This window comes from Helicoverpa zea, chromosome 19 (genome assembly GCF_022581195.2).
Source record: "Helicoverpa zea isolate HzStark_Cry1AcR chromosome 19, ilHelZeax1.1, whole genome shotgun sequence".
In the NCBI taxonomy this organism is placed as follows: domain Eukaryota; kingdom Metazoa; phylum Arthropoda; class Insecta; order Lepidoptera; family Noctuidae; genus Helicoverpa; species Helicoverpa zea.
In genome coordinates, this window is record NC_061470.1 from 3,965,927 (window position 1) to 3,985,142 (window position 19,216).

Sequence of the window (19,216 nt, forward strand, 5' to 3'; positions counted from 1 at the left end):
ATCATCAATTGTTTCCCATATACGAAAATGCCAGTAACAAAAACACACGTCAAGAATGTTCGTCACCATCATTCTTAAGCTCCTTGATTGTCCAAAAAAATACCTCTATGTACTTTATGGGTTTTACAAGAGCTCTTCAATTAAATCAGCTGATACAACAATGTGAAAAAATACAGAAGGTCCGTTTTCAACGGTCGTCAGATTTACACTTTGATATGATAAAAAAAAAGAAAAGCAAACTCACATTAAAACTACTAGCTACTTATTAATAAACACGGATTAAAGTTACATTAAGGAAGAAACGAATAGCCATACATTTTCATTGGTTTAATTTTTTTATTATTTTTTCTCCGTGAATAAAGGGTCACTTAAGAATTATTTTGCAAATTAGGTGATATTTTAATTGATATAGTTATTAGATAAATTTAAGTCATCATTTTGTTTTCACATCGTTATATTTTTTTACTTGAGAATTTCTGAGTTATATTTTCTTTTCAAATTCTTGGAATATTAACATATGCGAAGCATGCCTTTGTTGCCCCCTATAAAGGATTTTTTCATGTAAGAATAGAATAAACATTCACTCCTTTATTTCGAACACATTCCTTCCAGAATTTCTCTCATTTTGTCTTATTTATTAAAACAAACGATATAATAACTATTTATTTACCTAAGCTTTTTAAAAGCAAGCCTACTACCCATTCATTTGTTTATACACACAAAAACATTCGACGAACATAGGGTCAAGGTGATTGCAAGCGAGACTGCGCATGATTCAGTGTATAGGCAACGGCCGCGGTTGCCAGCTGTCAACACCGGGTATGTGAATTTAAATTAAATATATTTATTTTTTCCGTGTTTCACGTGTTTCGAATGTCACTATACAAATTATTGAAGTTCTCCTTATTAATACAGTTCTTAAGTAATAAACTCTTTTGCAAAAAAAGCGGGTACCTAAGCGAAATCTTGGTTTTATGTGTGTTTCAAAAGGTTTTAATGGCTGGAGTTTTTTACGTGAGAGAGTATTCTAAATTAGAATTTCGAAGTATTGCTAAGAAACTGGTTAAACCTTGTTCTGGACTTATTCCTGGTAGAAAGTTCGTCGGCGTTTTGGAAAGATTTTTACGTGATTTTCAGAAAACTGATAAAGCAGTATAAATGGTTAATGTTCCTCTCTGTTACATCAAAACATCGCCAACATCAACAACCAAGATTTCACATAGGTGCCCGTTTTTTTGCAAAAGAGTTTAATATATTCCGTAGTAATTTAGAGTCTTCAACCTTCTGTCCTTCAACCTGCTGTAATTTGCCCATCTTTGGCAGTCGTTACGGGTAGTCAAAAGCCAGATAATCTGACACCAGTCTCACCTAGGCGTATTGGGTTGCCCGAGTTGATGAGGTCAGGTAAGCAGTAGCTCCTTGTAAAATAACTGGTCCTCAGCTGCGTCCAGTTAGATTGGAAGCTGACCCCAACATAGTTGGGAAAAGGCTAGGCAGATGATGGTTTTTTTTATTAACTATATTTTTTTCGTGATCGTAACCTTATTTGTTTGTTTGAGTGACAGCTGTTTTATGTTTTGTTTGTTTTTGTTTAAATAGTTTTATTCGTAGTGTTAATGTGTGCTACTGGTTTTGATTGTTTTTTTCTTGTTTGTTCATAATTTAATTCAGTTATTCGGTGAATGAAAATTATTGCGGTTTATGGGTATTGTGCGATGATTATTATAAGTTGTGTGTTTGTAAAAATATCACTTTAAGCAATATTTATTCGATTTGTGGATACTTCGTAGAAATCTATGACATTTAATTATTGTGTACCAACACACGAGTGACTCCATGTCTTTGCATTTTTTGTTTATATTTAATTTTTAATAATAATATCAGTATTGTATTATGTAAAAATAATTATTTCAGATAAATATTTTTCCTGATATGCTTGTAAAATTAAATTAATGTTTTAATTTACGTATTTAAACATAGACACAATAGTGACAAATATAAACAAAAAATGCAAAAACATTTACCCACTAGTGTTAAACATACATTCAAGAAACTCAGTGTTGTCATTATCTTATTATTATTGAGGAAGTTAAATAACTTGAAAGGGTTGACTAATAGTGTTGGGAACAATTACCGACCGGCCTTCCACGATAATCTGGCTTCAAACTCACTATAAACTAAGTTTTACTTGTCTTTAAGTGAATTTAAACTAAAGTCTTCTAGCTTAGCGAATCCTTGAGGGAAAATCGTGCTATCCGGTTACTGAACTATGACAATTATTCGTGTGTGGGCAGACTTTAGTAAAAGCGTGCTACAAAACAAAATGTATGGGTTGGTACCTGTTCCTGACATTTATTCTTAGAGCTGATTAAAAAAGTTGATTTATTCTTCTTCATCTTCTTTCTGCCCTGTTCCCAAGTTATTTGGGGTCGTTGCAATAGGTTTCTTTCCTATTCCTCCCTGTTAGCTCTCATACTAGCATCCACTGACTTCTTATTTACGTCTTTTGTAAAATCAAGCCATCTTCTCTTTGGTTTATGTTTGTTTTCATATTTATCCATATTTCTAAAACCTGACGTTAGTATTATTATAATAATTTATGTATTGTTTGCACTTCCTGGTAGAATATTATAGAATTTTATTTTGCAAATATGAGTATACGCAGGTCTTAAAATATAATAAAGCTCGTCCATGTTTTACCACTCGGCATGGTCTGATGATCTAGCTAACAAACAATTTAAAATAGGCCAGTTAATAAACTCCTATAGTCATTTGTTTTTTAGGCATGCCTAATAAAGTTAAACGTTAAAAATAAACCATTTAGTACATTCTTACGTAGTACCCACTAACTGTTAGTGATTGTATCCATAACAGTTTTCCGGTGATCGATATTATTTAACAGTTACTAATTAACACTAACCCATTTAGGAACATTTGTTTACTAATTGGTGCCAAATTTGGCACACAATAGGTACCAATGGAAACTTCAACATGGTTGTGATTGACTCTATCCCACTAATATTATGAACGTGAAAGTTTGTATGTATGGATGTTACGAAAAAACTATTGGATGGATTTTGATGAAACTTGGCAGTAATATAGCTTAGTCATCAGAAAAACATATAGGCTACTATTTATATCGGGTGTGTCGTTCACAATCACATTAAATGAAATGCGTTAATATACTGGTTAATATATGTTGATTAACACAAAGAAAAAATAAAAATACGTAAAAATAAAAAAAATGATTTTTTCAAACAAAGTAAATAGAATAAAAATGTGCGAAAATTAGAACACCATATAAAAGTCAGTCATTACAAACAACTGAAATTCTGCCTTGAAAACTGACAGCTGTCAACTGATTAAAACATTCGATACTCCTAACTTTATCTCTGCTTTACACATGATGTTGTAAATTATAAAAACGGAAAAATAACTCCTGTGGCTAAACCACTGAATGGATTAGGTTATTTTTTTACAGTTCGCCATAAAATATCATAAAGTATATGCGATAGGATTTAATGTGATTGTGAACGACACACCCTGTATATGTGCGAGAAGTATTTTCCTCGAAATGCCGGTAAATAAAATCTCCTGTGTGGGTTTCAATGGACGATAAAAAAAATTGTGGTGGTACTTTCCTTCCTAATCATTATGAGTTGTTAAGGAAAACAATTGTACAGAGATATTTTGACTAAGCAGTTACTATGTGGAAACTGACAAGACTGATTTTCCTACAAAAAGTTGTTTACTGGTAGATATACAGGAATGAATTTTATCCAGTGCGCAAACTTTGTCAACTTATAGTTAAATAAGTTTTATAGATACGTATATTTTTATTTTGTAATGTTTTAGTACAAAAAAGAAAAGTTATTGATATCGAAAGATGTTTATTTTGTAACCGATAGCACGGTCACAGTCGTCATAGTATGCACGGCGGCAACGCGAAACCGGTTTATTGTTGGAGCTCCGCTCGGCGCGCGTATGAATAGTTGGTATCCATATTTTGCTGATTTTAGGGCGGACAAAAGAATGAAAAAAATTTTTTTACTGATGATGCAGATATCTTCTGTTAACGATTCTGAACCACCAGTTTTTTTTTTGCGCACTGCTTAAAATTCATTCCTGTACATCATCATCATTGGCCACAGAGCATCTGGGTCAGATGATTGTGGCAATGCTTGTCTAAGCGGTTATTAGTGCCGTAAGCACTTTCTTTGCAGCGTTCTTGATGCGAAGCCTTTTCTGCTTAATGTCGTCGAGATATACATACAGTGCCCAAAACCCATAATTGAAGGGCCCGGTCTAAATATGGAGTTATACCAAACTAGCTTCCAGGTATATTCTAAACTAGCTTTCGCTAGCTGTTTCTCCCGCGTCCCGTGGTAACTACTTCGCGCACCTATGTAGATAACAAGTAGCCTGTAGCTTTCCACAATAATAGAGCTATCTAACACTTAAAGCATTTTTCGAATCCAGTAGCTCTTATGATTAGTGCGTTTAAACAAACAAACAAACTCTTCATCTTTATTACTATTCACGATCAGCAAGGAAGACTAATTACCTTATCTGTGACCTCACAACTGATTAAAACAAGACGTGATTGTCACTCATTGATCCGTACAACCGTTACCTACAAATATCAGGTCTTATTCGAACAGGCCATCAATTTAACTATAAAGCTTCATTTTGACTGTAAAGGCACATTCATCTTAGACAGTTCAGAGGGCATTTTTATCATACTAGTTCACCAACAACATAAACGTCCATTTTTCTTATTTTATTTATTAACTAAATTTTTATACACAGACAATACTTAAAGAAATACTAGAAAGAGAGAATTTAAAGAAATAAAAGAAATCGCTTCCCGCATACCAACGAAAGGAAAATAAGAATCAAGATATGTAGACAGTGTATGCGTAAATAAATACCTTAATAATTAATAGAAATAAAAAAATAATGAAAAAGAAAAGCTGTATTTTATACCTACATAAACAATACGTAAATAACCAATACTGTATAATATATACCAAAATAAATATTACATATAACAATATATAAAACTAGCCGCTTTCCCGCGGTTTCACCCGCGTCCCCTGGGAGCTACTGCCTGTTCCGGGATAAAATTTAGCCTAAGTTACTCGCAGATAAGATAGCTTTCTAATGGTGAAAGAATATTTAAAATCGGTCCAGTAGTTTTTGAGTTTATCCATTACAACCAAACAAACAAACAAAGTTTTCCTCTCTATAATATTAGTATAGACAACAATGTGCAATGATCAGATACCTAGTGTTTTTTTTTCGTCTTTAAAAGTCTTGAAACACAATATAATTTAAAAATGAACGTGAAAAATTATAGTTAACAGTTGTTTTAAAAAAACATAGGTACTTTTTTGGTCGATGACCTTGGGCCTGAATGAAATCTACTGTCATTGAACATCCTTATCAATCGTTACGGGTAGTTAGAAGCCAATAATTCTGACACCGGTCTCACCAAGAGGTATCGGGTTGTCCGGGTAACTGGGTTGAGAAGGTCAGATAGGCAGTCGCTCCTTGTAAAACACTAGTACTTAGCTGCATCAGTTTAGACTGGGAGCCGATCCGGCATAGTTGGGAAACGGCTCAGGAGATCATGGAATAAGAATTATTTCTCTTCTTACTCATACCTACTAGACTTACATTCTAAGACCTATAATATCACCCCAGCGGGGCCCAGCAGGGCCAAGGCCTGCCGGGGCTGCGGGTTGTTCGAAAGAGATACCGCGGCCCTGGTACATAAAAGGCCTATGACGGAACACGACGGTTTTTAGTCAGTAATAGTCTGACACTCCCTCACCGCTGCTAACTCACAGCGGGAGGGGTCATTTGATGATTTTTGACGTCGGAAAAAAAATACCTATAATATCAAGGTTATTTTTTGTTCAGACTTTAGATACGTCTACGATTGTTGACGTAATTTAATTCGATATCCCAGTTTATACTGCTAAAAATAGTAAAATAGTTTTTGCCAATACTGACAAAACTTAGTGCAACTTTAATTGAAACGTGAATGTTGTGTTACGAATGAATATTAAAATACGTTTTACAAAACGGTCACAGTCAAAAATTGTAACATTATCTTTCAGAAGTTGTTTCAGTTACCTAATTTTGTGTAAAATTTATATTTTAGTTTATATTTTATGTTACAAGGAATTATTTTTGAAATCTATTTTACAAAATTTCTAATTTCTGTGTTTTCTCCTAATCTACAAACTAGATGCATGATCGAGAAATAGCATCATAAATCACAGTTAACAACAAATCAACACAGATAGTCACATATCTCAACATAAGTCAAACAAATTAACCTATCGATATAAATCAAAACAAATTATCCCACAATTTACGATTATCGATAACGGTTATCGATAAATCTTTTCACAACACTAACAACGGGAAGTTACCTCGTAAGTAGCATGCTACTTCCTCAATAATATGGCGGGCGGACGAATTAGGTAGACCTGTTTTAAATCTACCTCTACATGCGCGTGACCTTATTATCTGTTGACATTTTGAGGTATGCGGTCAAAGGAGGTATGCGTCTGCATTTCTGTATTACAGAATAGTAAAGCTACAATTTGTGTAACAAAATAAATAAGCATGAGTACGGCTAGATTATAAATGGACTGATTTCTGCCAGAGATGTTATCCGCATCCTGTGTGAACTTTTCTGTGCTCGGATAAAAAGGCTAGTGCTCGGATAAGTAGGCTCTAGCCGTAGATAAGTGGGAAAACAAACACTAAAATATTGTTTATTTCAAATTCTACAAACGCGCACACCTACCTACAAACAAACTCTTCAGCTTTACATAATATACCTATGTATTAGTACAGATTTCATATAAGTTAACCTGTTTTTTGTATTTTATATTCATTTTTAAAATGAAAATGCTTATTTATTACTTATTACACGTGCAAACAGAGTTATTTTAGTAACTTTTAATGTGTTACTCTTTTATAAGATTAATAAAAATAAATGGTAAGAGACTGTTGTATTTTTAAATCACGTTGGTAATAAACTGTCTGTTTTGTTGACAAAATTTTCCTTTATTACATTCAAGATTGTACCTTACTTAAAAGAATAAGTTGCATTCAAAAGTCGCCGTTAAAACAATTACCATTCGAAGATTTGTGAAACTGAACAACGAAGATTTGTCGAACTGTGAAATTTTGTGGGTTTATATATGTTTGTTCCTTAATGAAGTTATACACACAAATATGTACATACGTTCAAATTAAAAGATAAGATCCTTTTTATCCGGATGCAAGAAGCAGTCTTCTTGGGACGCAGGTGAAACTGCGGACGGGAACTAGTTGATTTATCATAGTAATATTTGTAGAACATGTTTTGATTAACTTTTTAAAACTCTCCATAAACCATGACCAGGGTCTTTATCGTGGCAGTAAAGAGATCGACTTATCTCGAAGATTTAAATAAGCCAGTAGCTATAATCCTCTACACGTCATCTGTGTAACATATTAGTCATATTTTATATGATATTAAAATATTATGACTGTCCTGCGGTTTCGCTCGCGTCTCGAGAGAATTTGAGCCCTAACCTTCACCTGCGCAGAAGCGATTTATTGGTTTTTTGCCTTATGTGGACAGTGCGCAAAGCGATCCCCTCTCTTCCGCCGAGAGCTCAATATCCGTGCCGATAACTATAGTTGTAGTATGTGACTAAATCGGTTCAGTAGTTTTGTCGAGTTAGCCGGACAAACAGACAACATATTTCACAAGCACATACCTATTTACACAAAAATAAATATTATGTCAATATGAATTAATTTCTGCACAAAGTAGTTCACTTATTTGTATAAAATCATAACTAAACATATTTTGATATGTACCTAGTTATTTAATTAATGCAAATATAAGTTGTTAATGGTGGAATGCTGGAATGAGACTAAGCTAGAGGTTAGAAGAAATTATAGATGCACAGATAATGAAAAATTGGTATTTCCCAGTTACTATTCAGGGTAATCGGGTTTATAAATATTTACATAATTATAAAGTACACTGATATAGCTAAAGAGCTATTTAAATTACTTAACTTAGTTCTAGTCTAGTTCATAAACTCTACTTATTTATCTATTTTTTTAACCCCACCTGGCTACTTAGTATAATGTTCTTATTGAAAGGATGGGATTTAAATGTATGTTAATTTTTTTATATACACTCACATCCCGAAGGAACCTGGATAAAAAGTAGCAAGTATCCCTCAATATATATGTTTCATCTTATATTCAAAGAACTTTTCGATTTGCGTCTTCCTGAGATTAGCTCATTCAACCAAACCAAGCAACTCTTCAACTACATAACATTAAGCATAGGTTAACAAAGATCAGTAAGGATATCACGACATTTTAACAAAAATCGAACGTAGCTTGATCTACAACAAAAAGGTTTGCATCACAGTATGACCTTTATCGCTCGCTGTAAGAAGTTCCGTGACTAAGATTAATGTGGTACCACGGTGCATAAGCTAAAGCGGATTTAAACTCTTAAAAATGTAAGGTTTAACCTTAGTAATATTGTTAATGCGAAAGTAACTCAGCCTATCTATCTATGCTAATATAACAGAGAGGAAACATGTTTTTCTTTGTTTAAGTATATCGTAAAGCTACTACTGGAATACAAGTCCAAAACTACTGGAATGATTTGAAAAATTCTTGCACAGTTGAAAAGCTACACTCTTCAAAAGCAACATAGGCTCTGTTTTATCCCGGTACAGTCAGTCATTCCCCGTTTGTTGACCGCTTATTCTATACACAATTTCGATTAGGCAACTAAAAACAAAAAGAGGAGAAAAGTTCTCAACATTTTAAAAACAATTTATTATACTACATACTGTATATTATGCCTACCTTTTATCACCATGGTCTCACTAGAAACATTTAAATAACGATAGTCACAAAGACGGTGTAGGAGTGACAAACCTTCAAACTGCTTGATAGTAACCTTTTAGATTTTATACAATGGGCCTAGCTACTCAAGGCCTAGACTACATCTCACTAAAGTTTCAACTAAATTAACTCATTAAATTCTTGAAATTAGGACGAAAATAATTTAAAATATCTTCTTATTTATCTTAACAATTTTCGTCGGTAGTGATCATGTATTTTTTTTCTTATGCCGAACTCTCCCACTGCGAAGCAAAGGCTTTCTAATTTGTCCACATCTCTCTATCCTATGATTGTTCCTGCCAATTCCACAAATGGTGGGATCAATGTCATAAATATTTATTCATATAACCTGTCATAATAATTGACCTATTCAAAATAGTTTTGTACTTTTGTGCAAGACACTTGTGCGTGTCGTGTCGATTGCTACGTGTCTAATAATAGTGCAATTGTCGTAAACATACTTTTACAAGGCTAAACCAATCGGATAAGCTTTCATTTTGACAGAGAAACTTGGTGCATTGTTCTTACGACAGTAATTCCTGAGATTAGCGTGACAACCAACTTTTTAGCTTTATATCATCAACATCATCCTTCTGCTCTTATCCCAATTTTTATTTGGACTCGCAGCATGTTTCCTTCTTCCATACTCTTCTGTCTTACAAGTAACATTTTTTCTAGCCTTGTTTGCTTGCAATCGTCCTCTTTCAGTCATCGTTCTTATATTCCAGCTCAAAACTGTCTTACTTCTCCCACATTTCGAGTTCGCTCTTCAGCTTTACATTTACAAACAAAATAAATAATTCATTTTCAATATTAAATTATGACGAAAATTTGACTTGTTTTCGTAACAAAGTAACGCACAGCTGTTCTGAACGAAAGTTTCCACAAACTGTCGGAAAACACGACGAATTTATTGATGGATGGTTGCAAACTTAGTTTTAGCGATCCCCTGTATACATCAAAGTGGGTAGAATACTTTAATAAACTGCTTACATCACCATGATGATGTAAGCATGTAAAATTGTGACGTCACTGTAAGGTTCTTGTGAATGAACTTGTTTGAATAGCACTAACAAACTTCTTTATATGGTATGGTATGGTATCCTTTGTTAATAGATATGGGATATTATTGGGTAGTAGTTTAGTACCCTAAAGTTGCGTTGAGTATGCTGGCATTCATATAAAGCTAGGGCTGCCATCTCGAATTTCGCCAAACCCGGGCATAGATTCAAAAAACCCGGACATTTGGCGTTAAACGCATTTTGTCCCCACACGAGACCGAAAATAATATGTAAAAAAACAAGAACTCATTTTCATATTATTTTTTTAATTTCACACAATGGTCCGGGTTTTCCCCGGACACTTCTTCAAAACCCGCCCGGATGGCCCCCGGACGGGCTCCAAACGAGGACAAATCCGGAGAAACCCGGACGGATGGAAGCCCTATATAAAGCCAAAGTTTCGGAATATCAGGCCTGCTTGTGTTCTCTCTCCGGTCGGATTGCCGTCCCATCGGGCTATAAGATTTAAGTAAAGGAATAGAGAGTCCACCTGTGTCTGCGCAAATGCTTGTGCACCATACCTAATGTGTCTTATACAACTGGCTGATCTAATTAGATACAACAGCCGTAACCGATAATCTGGACGCCATCATTACTCAGCCAAAAAACCCACCAGATAATCAAATTCCAAAAAATCTGAAGTCAAAAATGTCACTAACAAAACTTTAGAGAGGCATAGTTCAATACTTCGTGTTATGTCAAGGCAAAGACGTGATAGGATACATTGGTATTTCACATTATTGTTCTCTAAATGCTATATAAAACAGTTTTGAAATCCGCCCTGACTTTTATAGGAATTTGATAGTAATTTGATTTTGTTCACGGCCGCTTTTACGGTTGGTTAAGTCGGCAACCGAAGGGAAAGGGTTGGGAATAGAATGAAATTAATTCGCTTCGGCAATCATCGGCTATGTCCGGATTTCCGACCGTATATAAAAGTGTTACAGTAATTATATTACGATATTTTATTTTCATGGTTATTAATAGCAAATGGGTGCTACTTATTAAAAAAAATAATAAAAAAAAAAATAAAAAATAAAATAAATAATGTCGGGACACCTTTTCACACACGGTCGGTTAGCCCCACGCTAAGTTATTAATTAACTTGTGTTATGGGTGCTAACACAACTGATAAACTACATATAGCTACATATATACATATTTATAAATACATATTGTAACACCCAGACCACGACCAACAAGCATGCTCATCACACAAATATCAATCGAACCGGGAATCGATCCCGGGACCTCAGATTCGGCAGTCCGGCTTGGTGACCTTTGCGCCACAGAGGTCGTCTAAATCTTCTTATTAAGCATTTTGCTTACGAGTACTTTCTAGATCAAGCTTTAAACCATCTATGTATTAAAAGATTGTTTGTATCCGACATCCCTAAGTACTTATATTATAAATGCAAAATACAGAAATACCCCGTCCATCTGTCTGTTTTTAGCACTGTCACTCCAAAACTACGCAACTGATTCAAATGAGTCTTTTACAAAGGCAGCCTGAAAAAATACCGGATTTTACCCTGATGCATGAAATAGTTTTCTAGTGCGTGTAACTGAAAGGAACAGCTAGTATAGTTCGGCCATTCAGAGAATGCGTTCCTGACACGTCGCGATTGAACTGACGACGTAACTTTGCAATGGCGTTGCAGTTACGATAAAAATATTTTTGCTGGTTGTTTACCGTTTTAACAATTGAGGAGCATTAAAACAACATTATTATATCAATAATCAATGAATGTTATTACGTCGTCAGTTCAATCGCGACGTGTCAGGAACGCATTCTCTGAATGGCCGAACTATAATAATGTTTTTTTTTTGGTTCTAAGTGTGTAACTGTCACAATTCGGCTATAATACCTACTTCATACGTACAATATTCGTGAGAACAGCAATTGTTTTCGAAAAATCACGCAAGCAATTGTCCCAATCTGAGTGCTGATTCCGAGTTTTGACAGCATTCGCAACTCGATACGTAATTATAAGTCTATTGAAATAAAGAGTCGTATGCTACGTCACATGATTTAGGTATTACTTCTTCTTTTATTTTGCCGGTTAATAATGATTACACTCGCAAAAGTGAGCTCAAGTGTAATACGACCAAGTACTGATGACGGTCTTTATTAAATAAACAATTCTATGATAAGTGCTACGTGATTCAATGGTATGATAATCTTCGCATCGAAAAAAAATACTTGCAAAACTCGCACTAGGCACTCTGACCCTAGTCTTGAAGCGCTTTCATACTAGCGGATTTTGTCGCGCGTATACACTCGGTCTGTCCTTCACTTGCCACATTCCTTGGAGCCAACAGTAGTTTCTTAGTAACTAAATGAACTAAAACATAAATAGTTAACTAAATCTGTGGCGCATACACGAGCATAGACTCGCGTGGTAATTTTCATTCGGACTCAAACCGACAGTCATCAATTGTTTAGGCTCACAGCTGTCATTTAAAACCAAGCAGACAATTTTGAAAGTCCTCTTACGCCCAGATTCACCGACAAAATAAACGTCCGATTTTCTTGAAAAACCATTTACTTTGTCTTAAGAAAACTGACGTTTACGTGGTTGGTAAGGTTAGACTTTGCTGAGCAATAAATAATGATCATTGTGACATCACAATTGACTTGCGAAAGAGTTTTCCGACTGACTCATAATGTCAACGAACTTTAAACCTCATTTTATACTTACAAATGACTGTATGTATGTATTTTAAGATTTTTAGGGTTCCGTACCCAGAGGGTAAAACGGGGCTCTATTGTTTTCGCTCCTTTGTCCGTCCTTCCGTCTGTCACCAAGATGAATCTCATGAACCGTAATAGTTAGAGAGTTGAAACTTTCACAGATGATGTATTTCTTTTGCCGCTATAACAACAAATACTGAAAACTAGAATAAAATAAATATTTTGGGAGGCTCCCATACAAAAAACGTGATTTTTTGCTCATTTTCTAAACAATGGTTCGGAACCCTTCGTGCGCGATTCCGACTCGCACTTGGGCGGTTTTAAGACATCGGTCATGGTTCTTAGCACACCGTTAAGTGTTTGTTAAGGAAAACCATACAGTAATATGAAAACAATAAGTTCTTTTGTAAGTATAAGGCCTTAATGTTTATTTACCAAGTAGGATGCATTCAAAACTAGATTTTATTTAAGTGTTAAATATAATTTACACGTTCGGTATGAATGGTATTTATTTATGCTGATATTATTTTTATTTACTTATCCATTTATTTCAGGCATTAGGGCTCATAACACAATACTTTACGTATTTATACAAATATTAAAAAAAAAAACATAAACATAAGTCCTGTAATATAATATCATACAGCCGAGTTATTTTTTGTGTTGAACGCAATCTTAAGAATTGAGTTTTGCCCACAATTTTCTTGCAAAATATCTTAAGTAGATACTCAAAAAACCTTACACACAGTTACAGCCTTTCGTCCCACTGCTGAGCACAGGCCTCCTCTCACACGGAGAACAATTGAGCATTAATAAAAAAACCTTACTCAATTTTAAATAATCTTTCTAAATAAGTAAGAATCATAAGTATTAAATAGCAATCCTCACGTTAACAATCCCGTACATTTAGTATCTCTGTGGTTTACTGTGAATTTATGTCGTAGGAAAACTACACTTTATTCTTTGTGTATGTGAATTTAAAGTATTTGCCACTAAAAGCACTAGAGCGTGCAACTAAATGGTAAACCTCTACTTTTTGTGATACCTCATCTTAGAGCATTGAATCAACTGGATCCGCATTGGGCACAAATCTCTATACGAAAAAGTATATCAACTTACGCTAGAACGGCGAAGGAACACAACAAATAATAGCTTACTCATTTTGGATGACACATAATTAAGCTCGCACGTAACATTATTGTCAAATTTTCATCCTACTAACATTTTACACGTAAAAGTTCGTATATGTGGATACTTGCCTCTTTAACACAATAACCACTGGATGCATTATGATAAATTTGCAGTAATTATTAATAGCTAAAGAATAACAAGGCGACATTGTATCCATGTGAGGAAAGTAGTTCCCTCTGTATGCGTATGGAACTGCTCGTGGAATCTAGTAAAAGAATAACTTGACCCACTCATACTTGTACGAGCAGCATTCCTGTAAAGGGGAACGTGCGGCAATGGCTTGTCCAGCTGCTTAAACACTCTTAGTATCTAACAGAGGTTACTTACAATCACGCCCTTGACAGAAACTTAATTCTTTTACATTGTTTTTATATCACAAAGCAAGGGCGATGTGGTGGTTTGTTGACCATTATAACATTTGTGTCAACTGTTTGGATAAAGAAAGACATTTACACAGAATACGACGTAAAAGAAAATAAATAGAACATTGTAATTGGTACTACCTATCGTTAGTCAAAAGTTTCCTTGTTTACCAAATTAGATCCTCCGTTTAGCAACGGATAGCTTAGATTTTCTTCTGTCTAGCCTTTTCCTCACTATTTGGGGTCGGCCTGAAAATCAAAAGAAGAGAAGTTGCCTAAATCCATTCCGAGTGCAACCTAATGTTTTACAAGGAGCGACTACCTACCTGAAACATTAAGGAACTTAGAAACTCTTCATTACAAGATGGTCACCCATCGAATGATCGATGCTAGACAATAGGTCCATAGACTAATCGCCCAACCGCAATTGTTTGATATATTTCCGTGTTTTTATTTAGGTATTTCATATAGGCAAGCGTTCTAACATTAATTCCGTGTTTTCATTTAGGTTTTTTTTTGAGTTTTAATATTACTAGGAATCAAATGTACAATTTTCCTAACAAAGTCTCCCAAAATATTTCAGCCGCAGGATGTCACCAGCAGCGTCGTTTGCTCAACGATGGGCGCGTGACAACCTCACCAGGGAACCCTCTCAGGAAGAGCTGGTGGTCCTGGGGCTGTTCCTCATCAGCTGCCAGGGTAACGAGGTGGAGGCAGCCAAGAGGGCGCGGAGATACTACACTGCGAGAGGCCCGGGGGGACTGACGGAGTTATGGCAGAAGAGGCATCCGGATGATGAAGAGATTCTGTCTAGTTGTCAGGATGTGTGAGTATTTTGAAGATTCAATAACATTAGTTATAGAAAGTGTTAATTTTGAAAGATAAATGCAGTAAAGATAGTTTTAACTGCGCTTCTACGTAGGCAATGTTTCCGCACGTCATCGATCACATTGACGGTTGTTGCTGCGCGTATACGTGCAACAAAATGTGCAGGTTTGAGAGCGCTGGTGATCTTTTTAGCTTATGTCAGCTATTTTATAAGTCTGTCCTTCAAAAATAGTTATTTTCTCAAGTTTACACTACTCATTACAGCTTTGTTAACCCAACCGATTAAAAGTGGAAGATACAATAGGGGGACACAAAGTTGTGAAGTACCATTTGTACTTTCAACAAACCTTAGTGGACCAGGAAATTATAGTCACAATATGATAAACATGTCATGCATTAGGATTTATTGTTTTCGCCACTAATTTGTATTCTCCAGGGGATCGATTTGACGTTGATGACCAGGAAAACTTATATCATTAGCATATGTTATGCTATTGGGTACTATTACACGTCAATATTAGCACTTGCAATTTTATTTATCTAGCCTTCTGGGACACTTTTTGGCATCCAATACAAATTCCACTAAGTAGCTTTTTTGTGGGATTAGCGCGTTCAAGCAAGACTGTCTGTCACAATTCTGTCAGAAAACAAACAAAAGACTTACAGCATAGGCACAGTAATTGGTATAAAAATATCTAGATTACATCTTTCTAAAATCATTTATTTAATCATTTATCATTTTTAGTAGACTTGACAAAAGAACTAATCCTACTGTGATAACTAATTCCAGATACATAGTGCCACTCCGCACCCGAAGCCAGGGCGGCAGGAGAGTAACTCTGGTCCGGCTACCAGCTCCAGGGTCCCTGAACAGACCACTTTCAACCCAAGCCTTGCTGTCACGATGGCTCATGATTTTGGATATCAGGTAACTGGATAATGTTATTTTCATCATCTTTATAACTAAGACGAGGTAGAAGAATTCTTTTAAGTTTTTTAAAACCTCCTTGAAAATTCCTTACAATTTTCTTGGTAACCTGCAACCCAAGGACTCTTCTTCCCGCTCTCTGACAAAAAGTAGGCTATGTCCTTGGTCAGACCTTGGACTGATTTGTAATCCGAACAGACAAAAAGACAGATAGAGTTACTTCCACGTAAGGACTATCGTGTAGTATTTTATATTTTAATCACCGTCTAACAAATCAACTGTTCTGCGTATATTTGAAGCTCATCTCCGATGTCTTACTTCCAATCAATCGTAATGCTCAATATTCAACAGAGTTAAGAGGTTTATTGAAAACGTCTTTAACAAAACTCCAACCTTCAACAACACAAAACAAAAAGAGAAAATTAATTCTACACGAAATCCCAATACTTCAACAAGACTTTGAAATACATGGAGAACAAAGACTAGTGGAGGTGCCATAACGGAAAATCTCCTAAGAAAGTAGCGCGCCAAAATGTGGGTGAGCGGGGGACGAGGAACGTTACTGTCTTCGCCCTTATACGCCTTCTTTGGACCCGATCATTTCTTGTAATACCAAAAATTGTTGACAGATGTGTCAAAGACCCGAAATTCCTCGTTAGTTCACTTTTAACTGGTCGTTTTGATCATGCCCACCTTATGAATTTGACCAAAAAGAAGGCACCTGACCAACCTGCATTATGGTATCTCTGCTCATATTTCTTTACTCCGTGCTAAAATATTGACAACACCTCTCAGCTGAGTAAATACTAGGTATTGGAAAATAATCAGATTGTTAGAACAAAAAGCCAATGTCAATTTGAATAAAGGAGTGTTACAATAGAGTCTTTGTGAGGCGACAGACTGTTTGCATATCATTTCGTCAGCCACCTTTGCGAGTTTTAGTTTTAAGTTTCGAAGGTGACTTTATAATGGAACAAAGAATACAAAGTTAAAGTTACTTAAATAAGTATGAAGAAGTACTTAATATAACTTCACTCGTATAAAATGCGAAAGTAACTCCGTACCTCTGTTCATTTACCATGCTTTCACGCCAAAACTATTGCACCATTAATATGAAATTTGGTACGCAGAAAAGAAGAACCTAAGAAAGAACATAAGCCACTGTTTATCCGATTACGGAAAGAAGGTTTCTCAGGAGGCGAGATAAACCTTGGAAAACAGCCATGCCCTCATGAAAAGTGACTTGAATTACCTATTATACTAATTAATTGTTTCATGTTCCAGACTCCGTGAAGATCCGACTCCTGGTGAAGAAGTCATCTTCATAGACGTGAGCGATCTTCAACCAGGACACATCAAGAACCACTTCAGAGGCACCTATTGGAAGGACTTCATTTGGTGTATGAAGGTAATGAGATTTCTGAGTAATCTCCGGTTTTATGGCTTCGTTCCTAGAGGATGAATAGGAACCTAATATAATATGTACTAGGAATCCACTGCCTAGCCATCCGACCTATCATAATCAGGCTGTATGTCATGAACTGTGATAGCTATACATGCACAGATGTCACAGATGGTGTAATTTCTGTTGCTGCTGTTATAACTATAATATAACACACTAAAACAGAAATTACAAGAATATTTTGGGGCTGGAAATCTTCTCGTGCCTACACATTATATCTATGTTCAGAACATAATTATTCATTAAGAAACATTTGTTTCTGTTTGTCTTATCTTTGTGGTGTATCTTTAGCCTCTTTTAAAAAAGACAAAAGATACCTAACCTCAAGTCCAATAGAGGCGGCACTAGTATCTACGTTACGTACCATTGCCTAGTTCAAAACATGCAAAAATATATAGGTAGATAGTTCTTCAATTTTCCATAGTACCTTCGTCGTGGTGCAGTCAACTTCAGGTCAGTGGTAACAGTTTTATAGGAAAATCTTACTTATTACTATTAAGTTAAGGTGCATGACAGTTACCACTGATGTGCGGTCTACTGTACTCTAATTAAAAGTTACTTCAATCTTCATTCCAGAAAGCCTACCCCCTCCGCATAGTACAAGTCCATATCTTCAACACGCAGCGCTTGAAGACCCTCTCCCTCCTTCTCCTACACGTAGGCATGTACCCTTGGAGACGCAAGGTGGTACATCTGCATGGAACTGCTGACAGGATCGAAGATGCACTGGGCTCTGACCGGTATCCTGTGGATGGGTTACCGTATGAGTACGGAGGAAGGGCGGGGATGATGAAAGATCTTAATGGTATGTTACCTGTAACTGTGGATTTTAATATTCTATCTGTGGATTTCCATACTAGGGATGAAATTTTGATGTAATCCCCATACGAGTAATGTCAAACTACTATTTATGAAAAGTAATGCAACTGAAAGATGCGTTATTGAAATCCAACGTAAATCTTAGGATTTTTCTAGAAAGTGCTAAGTAGTGGTTAGTAGGGTCTACTGGGTATAAACTGCTAACGATAAATATTGAAAATCCTTTAAACTTTCAATGGGATGTTAAGTACTAACAATTAATTTAGCAAATGTGACTGATTTATTATTTATGCACGTGGACAATACTTAGGTATAAATGAATCTATGGATATTATTGTGAAGTAGGTACTTACAAGTCAGTTCAATCTTTCTGAAGTTTAAAGCGCCAGCAACTTCAGTTACAAACCAATCTCACTAGACAGCGCACAACTAAAACAAACATTTCTTCCCCAGATGAATGGACAAAGAAACTCCTACTCAACTCAAAATGGCTTCAAACAGAAGAACGCAAATTCTACGACACAGATCTCAAGCCCGAGGCACGAGCACGCATGCGTCATAGAAGTGCTGTAAGAAACTTACGCGGGAGCAATGGGTCATATGACATCGTGACGCGCACACATTCGTGCAAGGCGTTACACATACATGATGACTTGGATGAAGGCACTCATGGTGCTTATAGGACTTTGAAAGTGATTGACCATAGCTGTTCGGATGTGTGATTTTTGTGATAGATGAAAAAGTTTTATTTACAAAATAACATAACACTTTACAAATATATACGCACTATGTATACAAACTTATACCTATACTATCTTTGGAAATTAAAATATTATACAAGCTGTTGATTTGCATCCGTGCCATATTCAAGGACGTAATTATGCTAATGATTCTCGACCCAAATCAACAAAAAAAATTGGTACG

General features: G+C 35.6%; 1 protein-coding gene across 1 annotated transcript; it reads left to right on the forward strand.

Moving 5' to 3' along the window:
- Positions 1-761: 761 nt before the first annotated feature.
- On the forward strand, positions 762-19,216 carry LOC124639499. Its single transcript, XM_047176891.1, has 6 exons — positions 762-819; positions 14,839-15,081; positions 15,874-16,011; positions 17,296-17,419; positions 18,050-18,278; positions 18,746-19,216. The coding sequence occupies exons 2-6, from the start codon at positions 14,846-14,848 to the stop codon at positions 19,012-19,014; spliced, it is 996 nt and encodes a 331-aa protein (XP_047032847.1). The 5' UTR covers positions 762-819; positions 14,839-14,845; the 3' UTR covers positions 19,015-19,216.

Excerpts from the sequence above, each read along its gene's own strand:
- LOC124639499 (XM_047176891.1), top strand. The coding sequence starts at position 14,846 with ATGTCACCAGCAGCGTCGTTTGCTCAACGATGGGCGCGTGACAACCTC. Across the intron at positions 15,082-15,873 it reads CTGTCTAGTTGTCAGGATGT|ATACATAGTGCCACTCCGCA; the intron begins GTGAGTATTTTG and ends AACTAATTCCAG. Across the intron at positions 16,012-17,295 it reads CTCATGATTTTGGATATCAG|ACTCCGTGAAGATCCGACTC; the intron begins GTAACTGGATAA and ends TTCATGTTCCAG.